The sequence below is a fragment of the Numida meleagris genome, chromosome 2 (assembly GCF_002078875.1).
Source record: "Numida meleagris isolate 19003 breed g44 Domestic line chromosome 2, NumMel1.0, whole genome shotgun sequence".
In the NCBI taxonomy this organism is placed as follows: domain Eukaryota; kingdom Metazoa; phylum Chordata; class Aves; order Galliformes; family Numididae; genus Numida; species Numida meleagris.
This window is the reverse complement of record NC_034410.1, coordinates 101,177,970-101,190,253: the sequence shown is the minus strand read 5'-3', so window position 1 is coordinate 101,190,253 and position 12,284 is coordinate 101,177,970. Positions and strand designations below refer to the sequence as shown.

Sequence of the window (12,284 nt, the reverse complement as noted above, 5' to 3'; positions counted from 1 at the left end):
GGGTGGCAGCCCTGCCTATGGCACAGGGTGGGACTAGGTGGGCTTTATAGTCCCTTCCAAACCAAGCAATTCTGTGATTTTATCATTAACAGCAGATCTAATTAGTACCATGAACTGTATTTTACAGAAAAAAAAAATAGAAAATATTTATAGAAAAAATAATATTCTACAGATAAAAATATTTTGATATAGATAATATATATATATAGAAAGACAGATAAAAAAAATAAAAGTCAATAATCTGCCCTTCATACCTTGGTTGTGTTGCTCAAAAGTATGTGAGTATCTGGAAGATTCAAAGGCACTTAGCATTTCCAATTGCTCTTTGGTTATACGTTCTAAAGAATAAGAATACTTGGAGGTTCGCAAACTCCCTCACTAAATGAAGTCTGTTGCATCTTTAAACATTAAGCATCAGCAACTCACAGTTACCAAACACTTGTTCAGGAATACAATTTTCTAAGTCTGTGGTGACATCTAACATCATTACAACTAAGAATCAAACCAAGTAAGTTGCAATCCCCTCTTCCCAACAATGTGTGCACAATAAGTATAATTCCATCTCATTAAATTTTAAAATCAAAGCTATTGAAAAAGTGAGAATATCTTATATAACAAGTTTTATTAATCATTCAGTACATTAGCATTTCTCTTGAGAAGCTTAGACCTTGCTAAGCAGTTTTAATGAGAGCAATTATATAATGCTATCTGCATACAGAAAAATCCACTACATTCACACAGACAACCATAAGTTTCTCCAATGAACAGTCATGTCAAAAACTACTGAAAATACGAAGTTGGTTTTAACAGTAGCAAAAATGTTCCTGCGGTTCAGTAAAACCGGTTTTCTAATAGGAATAATTGGCATTCAGGAAGACAGTAAGCTTGTGATAAAAAAATATTTTCTAGAAGCGTAAAATTACTTAATTTTTTGTAAATATGAAATGGCATGCAAACATAGAATTGTTGCTGATTCTCTCTCTCCCTTTGGAAACACTTACTGGGCCAGAGTAAAGAGGGTATTTTGATTTTTTATTATTATTTTTAATACAACGCCCTCTCCCCTCACACAAAAAAACATCCCATACAGAGCATTTTATCAGCTGTCTTTCCCAGAAATGCTACTTTGGTACATTTGAACACTAATCCCTTCATAGCCAACCCCCCGCTCCCAACTGGTGCAACAACGAAGCAACTTACAGAAAGCATAGCAAGACCTAAATTTGCTGATTTTCCTTTACAGAAAGTATATACAAGTACATAAATCCATGGCAGGGATATTACAGTTGTATTAACAAACTCCTCAACTGGATTCAAAAGATACTTGCATTCTGTAAGGACTCTACGGCTGCTGCCCATTACATAGTTCTATCAAGGCACTGTACAGTCATTAAATCTACAATGCTCTCCAAGACGTACTGAAGAATATCGTAAATGTATTTAAGTTGTTAAAAAGCCCTGAGTCAGAACTTTTTTTTTTAAACCACAGGCTCAGCTATAAAACTTCCAAACTTCTTATACTAAAACCTCTGCGATAACAGTTTTGCTTTGTCAGCACAAACAAGTTACGAAATACATAAAAAGACAACAGTACGAATTCCAGCAACTTATGCAAGAATAATATACAATGTACATTGTGGCAAATCGTATGCTTCTACTGTATGTAATTTATACAGTCAGTAAAAATGGTTTGCAACGTATTTAGACATCAAAACTGACGAAGAAAAAACAAAACTGAAATGTTCCCCATCCTTTCCCAAAGACAAACTATCCGAGAATTCAATACTTTGAGAGAAAGGAGGTAGCATTACTAAAAGTTAGGATGCTGTGATATTTTAAGTGAAAATCTGAATCCGACTTACGCAGCACAAAGAACAGGATAGGCTTTTCGGTTTACTAGCTGCTACTGGAAAACTGAGTTTCTGATGCTTAATGCACGGTATTGTAGAGGAAGCTTAAACAGATCACTAGCCCAAAGCAGTTTCTTCAAACAGTTTAGTGTTTGCATAAACTGCAACTAATACTGCTAAAAACAGGTATGCACACAAAACCTCATCTCTAGAAAATATCTACACAATAAGGACTTAAACTATTTTAAAAGATCATTTAATGTCTTTAAAAGAAGCTAGAATACCAATTGTAAGACTATGCTAACAAGGCACAAGTACTTGTGCAAATCTGCTAGATCCTCATTCAAGTTCAGAATAATAGTTTCTAATCAAACTTTCATATTTACAAAGTAGCTTGCTTATTCTCCTGCCTAGTTAATTCAGCATCCATGCCAGTAAAATGGGATTCCTCCAAACTCTTAACATACAAGTACAGAGTATTTCAACAAATGGAAGGCAGGTATTTAAGAGCCCAAATTCTAGAAAGTGCCAAATGAGTTCAACAGCAACGTGGGGTATGGCAGATCATACACAGCAGGTCCGTAAAAACAATGCAGAAACAACAACAACAACCAACACAGTTATTTAGCATGTTCTATTAGCCTTTTAGGTTGTCTCCTTAGTTTTAAATCACCCTGTAGCGACATGACAACTTACATATTTCACTGAATTGAAAAGAAAAAAAAATACTGAAACATCTGAACGTACCTCACATCTGGACAGTACTATTAGTAGTTTTCTTGATTGGCTGAGGAAACTAATGGAGGTATATCATCCAATTTAATTTCAAAATTGCTGTTAAGTATTGAAGGACAATCATAACAAACAAAGTCTGTTTTTCATCCTCTTTGTCCTCTATGTCTTTAAGTGCTAATGGATTTGCTAACATTTTTCTTCATCAAGTTTTCTGAAAGGCAAGTTGTATCTTGTACTGGAAAGGCACATCTCTTTCACCTGTTAATCAGGCCAGTAGTAATTCTTCAAGCATATTACTCTACCTTGCATTTCTAGTTCAGTTGTTTCTCTTGATATCTTGAAAGCATCAAGCTAAATCCCCAACACTGATACCTTCTAACTGCAGCTGTCAAACAGAATTGTCCAGTTAGTCCACTTGGCGTGATAACAGTACAGAAGACTACAACTGCTCCTACAGCAACACCTTCAATCACTGTGTCTATATCCATATGACTGTGATGACACACAAGTATTAAGAGAATTATGGAGTAACTTACAGCTTCTCTGTTGTAAAGTACAAGCCTAAAGTGGACTTAGCTATTCTTGCTAATATCTTGCCTCCTGCAGACCACACATATTTAACATTCAACTCCAGTTTTCCACCCAGGATGCTTTAGATCAATTCTTATTCAGCTGCATTTTTCAACTAACGCAAAGTTGAACTACTTTCAAGTAGTTCTGACTTGTTCCAGTGAAAAAGAATTAGAAAAATGCCAGCTGATACAACGAGGTTTTAGTTTTGAGCTGCATTATCAAGAAGAAATCCACTCTGCCTTTGTGCTTATAGAGGTCCCCTTGAAGAGTAAATAGGGCACGATATTCAAAATACGTCTACCAGAACTAGAGGAAACAGATGTGATGCATTACAGGACAAAAATCAGAATGGATGGACGAATGGCACGTCCTACTACAAAATCATTTTTGGAGGAAGACTGGAAGGAAACTGAAGCCTATTGTAAACATTTCAGCTGACAAACACACTATAAAAAAAAAACAGGCTTAGTGGTGTACATATTATCCAAATAAACACAGCACTGAGCACTCATGTGCAATTGGAGCCTAAGTGGAGATAGTGAAACAGCGGAGTGGGAAAACAAAGCTTTTCATCAAAAGTTTTCCAAAGCACCTTGAAGTCTTTATATTTTAGTACAGGGATCCAATGAGTACCAAAAGAGAGGGCTATTTAGTTTGGCCAAAAAGACAGATACATAGATTATTTAGAACAAATGACTATTAATGTACAAAAGAAAACAATATTATATTGATTCCAGATTAAGACTGTGTTCAACGAAAAACTACTGAAAAGAATGATGAACACATTTGCAATTTTAGATAAGGATTACGTTGTCTATAGAAAAGTTGTACATTACTTCACTTTGTTAAAAGCCACTGGCCATCCACTGTTCCAAAATATCACTGTAGCTGTTTCCTGGAAAACATTACTAAGCATTTAAATCTTACTGTTTAAAAGTTTAGCTATCTTTGCAGTTTACTAGTAACACTCTTCTGAGACTTTTGCCAAGCTTTGCAAGGTGCTGGCACATCGACATAAGCTTCAAAAGACAGAGATCAATTTTTCCAAAGAGACCGGTTTTATTCTTCTATTCCTACTTGGATCTTCCCCCGAACTATCCCTTTTGCCATATTTTTGCAGTGAGAATGAAACAAGAAATTAATCTTTGCTGCAAGGAAGGCACTTCAATTATTCCAGCATGTATTTCTTCATTGTTCTGCATTCAAACGAAGCCAGCACAATGGCAACGGGCTACGTAAACTGCACTCAGGAAACTGCTGAATCTCTTACAAGTAAGCACACATTCCCGTTACCAGCAAGCAACTCTTAAATTAGCATACTCTTTTTTTTTTTCCTGTCTAGAAAGACAGAAGGACATATTTGTGATCAAGATATTAATTGTTTGCAGCTCCTCACAGCAGTACTTTCATATTCATGAATAATTCTCAGTCACATCAGTGACAGCTGACTCCCTCAGACAATTTCATCTCACTTAGGCATGACTCTGAAATCACTGCTCTGCCAACAATATCCTGAACTGCAGTATTACCTACTGCTCCTAGCAAACATTGTTTTAACATTCAATGTAGATGAAAAGCTATATTAAATCTTTGATCCTGCCGTTGATTACTATTTGTCTGGAGAAAACATAACTAAATTAAGGGAAGAAAATGATACCTGTTAAAAGCTTGCTTCATACTTCGTAAGGTAAGATACTGAAGTTTAACTTTTGCAAACTTCACATCTAGTTTTTCTAAATCGTAGACACAGAATATGTAAATGGCCCCACATACATATCTGCTCCCCCAAAACTGATCAAATCGCTCATCTGAAATGGATTACTGACCCACTGCTCAAATGTTCTCCTTTCCAATCAAATTAAAAGCTATTCCATAAGAATCTTTGAGGCTAGCAGAGTCAAGAGGTTCCTATTATTTAAGTCAGCTTGAAACTGTTACACTAAAGTGCAGTTTGAAGAACATAACCTTTCCAAACCAGATTTGTTTCTTTTTCCTGTTTCTTTCCCAACTCATCCTCAGCAAAGAGCACATTAAAGTTCAGATTACCTTAGCACTGTATTTTGAGGCCCGATCTTATAGAAATTGTATTATGTTTATTAGAACTGTGCATACATTCAGTACTGATGTTGCATTATTGTGTATTTCAAGATGAAAATTATTGCGAATCATAAACGTCACAGGATATTTGAACATTCTCCAGAAAAGCATAAAACAAGAAGCACTAGATATATTTATATTCAATAGTAACTGGCAATATATTAAAAAAAAACAACAGAAAAACTACTTCACTCAACACCTTATACACACATTAAAAAACAAGAACGAAACCAAAACAAGATTGTCCCTTTACACTTTAAGGGGAAGAAAATGACAGAAAGAAAACCAACAAACAACAAAAAACAACAAAAGGAAGGACTGCTGTAAATTAGCATATTTTCTAAGAGAAAAGTTAAAAGCTGACTGCTCAAATACTGTTCTATTATTTGGTGTGTTCACAGTCTTTAATGAACCTGCACTACAGTATTAGAAATGTTTCCATTAGAACCTTTTACTGCCTTTCAAACTCGCAGAGATTTAAATCATCAGAATGTCCTTACTCTTCACAAGCTAACAACAGACACTTGTTCCACTTCTTAATACAAAAGAATCCTTCGTTCGATTGCCTTGCGGCATATAGGGCATTCACTCATCCGGTCTCCACAAAGCTGACATGTTCCATGGCCACAGAGAAAGATCATATTCTTCAGACGGTCCAAACAGACAGGGCACATAGTCTGTAAAAGATTTTAACAGGTTATATAGTCAATGGCAGCAGGGATACAGTTTTGAGTATGCAATACATAAATTACTTGAAGTTAACAATAAATATGCAATCTTAAGCATAACAGACTGCTGCCATAGCATAACCCAGCTACTAAAGCATATCTTACTTAACCTGAAAAGTTGTGGGCTTTTTTTGTTTGTTTTTAAATGCACATTTTTACATCTCATCCGCTTGAAGTACTGGGGCTTTTCCTGCCCCATCGTGACACAAAGATTATGTTTTTTTTTCCCCCCTCAGATATGATATCTTTAAGTCAGTGAATCCAGTAGTAGGTTGATATCACATTTTCAGTATCATCACCTACATTTGCAAAATTAAGACACTACTTAGCAACATTGACCTTGACATAGTGTAACTTTTCAGGATATAAACACTGCACAAAGTTTTATGTCAGGTAATGCTCAGCTACATGGTTTAGCAATTCCTTCTAAGGCTCTGTAGTTCATCACATACTTACCTCTACACAATAAGCACTGAACAAATGCAGAAATAATAAAAATGCTGCATCATCAGTATTGTATGTAAAGATTCAATACTGGCAATTCCAGTCTTGGCTCGTGGAAATTATTTAAGTTTTACATGAAGAGCAATTTAATAAATCTGTGACCTTCAGTCATAACAATAGCACAGCAAACTTTTAAAATCCGTTTAAATTGCTGAACATTATAGCGATAGCCAATGCCCAAAAAGCTCTCCTAAAGCTCTTCAACAGAAAAAATTTATTTTGCACCAAATTACTAAGGAACAACGTCCTTCACCTTTTGTCATATGCAGAAACTGTATTTTTGTAAGGCATGTTCCTTCACCATAAATATAACACAGACATATCTTATATTAGGATTTCATTTTTAACAGGCTTAATAAAGGTTAGTAAATGAACAGATGTTTTAACACATAATTGTTAAGATTATCTATAGTCTGACAAATCAAATCTAAGATGCACTCAGATGTGAAACACACTAACATTTAAAAACATTGATCTCATACCTCATTCACATATGATATGAAATACCAGCAAGTCCAACATTCCAAATAAATTCATTTTATCACCACCTTGCACCTGTGACTTGTTTCCTTACTCATCACTGGTAGTTTATTTCAGTCCATTCATCTCATGAGAGAGAGACGATCCATGGGAGAAACCCTGTCAAGTGTAATCTTAAGGCATCCTTCTTACGGAAATGATAGATACTACTTCCTAGGGTAGGTAGCTTAGATGAAGATAAAAATATATATATATTCACCATCAGTCTCCTTACATCAAATTTGAATTCACACAGAATTTGGCCAAATGCCTATTTTACTCTCCAGGACATCAGTATAATGGGCCAACAGTGACAAAAAAAAAAAAATTCCAGATAAATCTGTCACTTTGTTTTTAGGAAAAAAAAAAGTATTCTTGACAAAAAAACTATGCTCCACCTTTGTCAGAATTTCAACAGTGTCATACTAAAATACTCAAAAACTAAAACCTTGCAGAAGACCATCTGTCAGTCAGTCCAGCTTATTTTTCCATTCACACCAAGCCACCACCTATACTTCCCAATGGGAAAATCAGAGCTTGCTTCTTCCAGTAACCTACAGTCTTCAATATCAAGTAGCTGTCAGTTTCTGATGAACACACAGCTGCCTCATTATCCCTGGAGTACTGTGTCCAGGCCTGGGGCCCTCAGCACAAGAAAGACATGGAGCTCTTGGAACAGGTCCAGAGCAGGGCCACTAAGATGATCAGAGGGCTGGAGCACCTCTCCTGTGAAGAAAGGTTGAGGGAACTGGGCTTGTTTAGCGCAAAGAAGAGAAGGCTCCGCGGAGATCTCATTGTGGCCTTCCAATACTTGAAGGGAGCGTATAAACAGGAGGGGGAACGATTGTTTACGAGGGTGGATAGTGATAGGACAAGGGGGAATCGTTTTAAACTGAGACAGGGGAGATTTAGGTTAGATATTAGGAGGAAGTTTTCCACTCAGAGGGTGGTGAGGCACTGGAACAGGTTGCCCAAGGAGGCTGTGGACGCCCCGTCCCTGGAGGCATTCAAGGCCAGGCTGGACGTGGCTCTGGGCAGCCTGGTCTAGTGGCTGGCGACCCTGCACTCAGCAGGGGGGTTGAAACTTCATGATCTTTGAAGTCCTTTTCAACCCAGGCCATTCTATGATTCTATGATTACCTGACATCCTTTGATAAAAGTCTGACAAAGGCAATCCAAATCTCACCTTTGGAGAAAAATAAACACTTGCAGACTTTATGTTTTTAGAATAATTATTTGCCTTTGTCTCTAAATATCATGTTAGAAGTACTGAACTTACAAAGGCCTATTCTTCTCCAAAATACCACACCAGTATTTAAAAAATAAAAACACACACCAAGAGAATCAAACAAAAATACGTGTTTAAACACCATTACTTTTGATCCATTAAATCAATGAATCATTTTCAATTTCTGCAATTTCATGCAGTATTAATAAATTGCCCAATTCCTCCAGCTCAATACAAAAGTAGAATATTTAAAATACATCACTTGTTTATTTCTTAATGTAATACTATTTTAACAATTATGCTATTTCACACAGTAGGAGAATTCAGCTGGCAGGAACAAACTTCTGTCTGCTATGCCACTATTCTGACAAGGATTTTCTCAATCAGAATGCGAGACAAAATATGTGAGTTTTACCCAGCTTCCAAGGAGCACTCAAAATTTCAGTGCCAACTCACACGCACTTTTACAATGGAATAAATTTCATACATGCCTTACACCCATTTTGTGCCACAGCAGCAGGAAATGAGCAGAACACCTTTCCACTGTTCTGCTAGAATGATCTCTGTATGAAACCACATTTTACATTTCTTTTATCTGCAGGGATCATTTGACCCCCATCTTTTGAAGCAAAACAAACAGTAAAAAAAGGCACCACATCTATTAATGTGGGAATCACTTCTACAGAGAAGAGTAGTCTTCAAAAAGTGCTCACCACACTTATAACTTGGTCCAATAATTCAAATAAATCAATTTTTACCACTAAAAAGATGTTTTAAACTGCTTGAAGTATTTCCTCATTATCAAAAATATTTTCTCCAACAACATACAGGTGCACAGTGACAAAATAAATTCATTTTTAAGCAGAAAGAAAGTGATGTAGGTATGGTGAAGGAACATACGTAAGATCTTAGACAGATGATGGTGATTATGTATGAAATGAGGTGAAGGTATTGCAATTACAATCACAAGGGTTCACATTCAGGGAATCCCTGAAGAATGGTGTGGTCATCAGATGTGGGAGATTCAGCTGACATCAGGCATCACTTCTGCTCGGCACGAGAAATGGTTTTAAAAGCTTGCTGCACTAACATACTACATTATCATTGAAGGTATGAGTTGAAACATAGGTTTATACCTGCTGAAAGAGAACAAATTAATTTTAAGTACGAAAACATCAATGTAAAAGGGAACTATTAAAGCACACATCAGAAGCATACATGACCAAAGTTCAATGCTGTGCATCACTCGAAGCACAAATTTAAAAGACTAGTTGACTAACTGTAATCAAATCCTACTTGCTACTCAAATGTATGATACAAAACTTGCCCTCTCACTGGAGTAAGCAGAAATGACACTTTGCAAAACATGAAAGAGTCTCAAGACAAAACCACACGAGAACGACCAGAACAACCTCTTTCTGGTCAAAGAGGTGTAGAATAATCATTATTTACAATATTGATTTTAAAAAATTTTAAAAAGACAAAAGCAATTTTCAAAGCAAAAGAATGGACCTCAGTTCTCAAAACATTTCAGTATTAAATCTTACTTGCTATTGCAAACACGAAAACCAGGAAACACAAGCAGAAAATAACATGCAAAAAAATTATTTTTTTCTCCCTAGAACAGCATACTGGAAAGCTTCTTGCTAACAATTCCATACGCTAAGACAACTGTTACGACTAACAGAGCACTTTAGGAAAACTGGTCACATCTAATCAAGGAGAAAAATCGTAAAATGAAGTAGTTATCCTTTCATATCTCCATTAAAAAATATTATTACCATATCTGAACAGAACTCAAATCAGTTATAAACTCAAAGTAAGCAGAAAAAATATCAAAGCATCTGAAAAAAACGGATTACTTGGATTTAAGCATTCATCTATATATTTGAATATATCATTTAAAAGGCCAAAGTAGTAGCCTTATTATCTCATTCTTTTCATCCAATTATGTTAAAAAGTAAAACTGAAGCAAACCAGCAGATTTAAGAAGTCACAGATACGCAGTAGCTCCAGACATTATCATTGAGGAAGATGTATAGTTTTCAAATGACCATTTTTAATTTGCATGTTCTTTTATAGACACAAACCATGACAGAATGTGTTTTGAATAAGATATTTAAATTCTAACTGCTAGTGGGGTCTTCGGCCAATTCTCCATATACCAGGAGCAGTTCTTTTCAGACATGCTATCAAGGCTAAAACTTGACAGAACATCAGTTCCCAAATTTAAGGTAGTTAAAGGTATGGGCCCTAGAAGCGGTGATCCAAAACTTCTGTCTTAACTTGTATGCATACGAACAGCTGAGAGCAATAACTGTCTCAGCTGGATGTGATGCTGACAACACTGAAGCATCACATACTGCTATAAGCCTTCAAGAGGAAAAGGCAAGCAGTAAACAAGAAGGCTTCTCTCTCTCCTGTATCCACTAAAACAAGTCTTTTCCAACTGTTATATACAACGAAGCCAAAAATCACATTGTCAAGGCTCTATTCTAAGACAGAAAGTTCATACAACTTCATACTCCTTTACCACTGAAAACATCTCAAATATTCTTTGTTCAGATGGAAAAGAAGGAAACCATTTAGCGATTTACCATAGCACAGTCTTGCATGTAGACAAGTATTTAAGCCATTCCAACTGGACTACATTTACAGGTACAGCAAATTTAAATACTCTCAACTATCTGAAACATTAATTTTTTTTTGTTTTTATAAGGTTTCTAAATCTCATGCAACATAGTTAACCAATGAATTATCGCTATAATCTATAATTAATTTGAATAGGTTTCCACCTGCAAATATGATGCATAATTACAAGAGAAAGAAACTCTCGCTTATATCCCAAATATTCAGATTGCATACACACAACAGATTTCACTTTGCAACCACACACAATCGCTTGAAGAGCCTTTCATGATACAGCTAACTGACAGCCACTGTTCAAAGGCAGCTCACAAACAGACAAGTAAATGCTAAGCTAGACACAGAGCAGTGAAGAATATCTACTTCTGTGAGAACAACTTCTGCTGCATCTAATACATTCAGGTCAGTTACAGCACAACAGGACAAACTGACTGGGCAGAGCACCCTTTTTTTTAAGTCACACTGACACAGATGCTCTGGTAAAAGGATCATCAAAAATTGCCACCCTTTTTCAAATCTCTACATAGAAGACAAATGAACCATAACACAAAAATTATCAGTTATTTAACTAAAATTTAAGAACTGACTCACTTCAGTGAGTTATTTCATTTTAAATAACAGAAGATGCACTGGCTTTTCACAGTTACCTTACTGGTCCATAAAATTTTTATCTAGCAGTTTTACCTGTTCCTTGATGTCTTGTAACTGCTGCTGCAGCTTTTGTACATCTGCATTGACGTTAGTGTTGTCTTTGTCTTTCTGCATAACTGGAATGTTACCACTTGCTAGAGAAAATAGAGATTTTAAGATTTAGAGAAAATAAAGATACGCGATTGCATCTAATGAAATGGGAATAATGATTTTCAGAATACTAACTATAATTTTTTCTATTATCTCAAATGATGCCGTTCAAACATATTTGATAATCTGAATTCACTATAACCTCACTGCAGCTCAATTCCCAAACTAAAGAACCTCTGAGTTTTGTAGCAACAATCTGGTAAATACTTCCTCAGTAATGATGCTCAAGATGCCTGCAAGCCCCTCACTGTTCTCAGAATACTTATTTGTCACCAGTGATTCTCCAGTAAAGTTCTTTGCATACACACAAAAAAAACCCTAAAGCCAAGTCCTTTCACATGGAAAACACTTTTATCTACACAGCTGATTCTGTTTGGTGATGAAAATTACACAAGTGGCATGGAAGTAGTTTGTTCAAATTTTAAACAAACTCAGGGTATCCATTTTATCTTTGAGGGAGCCACAAAGCCATGTTGCTACATTAAACAAAAAAAACCTGAGAAGTACTTCAAATTTCCAACATGCACAGTAAAAAAAAAACAAAATAGAACATTTTAAGGATTATGCTAGTCTATTTAGGAATGCCATGACAAGAATAACCTA

General features: G+C 35.8%; 1 protein-coding gene across 3 annotated transcripts in view; it reads right to left on the bottom strand.

Annotated features, from left to right (window-relative positions):
• MIB1 (mindbomb E3 ubiquitin protein ligase 1) overlaps positions 604 to 12,284 on the bottom strand; it is a 72,536-nt gene continuing 60,855 nt past the window's right edge. For all 3 annotated transcript variants that reach the window (XM_021386031.1, XM_021386032.1, XM_021386033.1), the window contains exons 20-21: positions 11,565 to 11,665; positions 604 to 5,932 (exon numbers count right to left, since the gene is read on the bottom strand). In XM_021386031.1, coding sequence (XP_021241706.1) covers positions 5,792 to 5,932; positions 11,565 to 11,665 — 242 coding nt within the window. In that variant the 3' untranslated portion in view covers positions 604 to 5,791. The remainder of the gene's footprint in view (positions 5,933 to 11,564; positions 11,666 to 12,284) is intronic.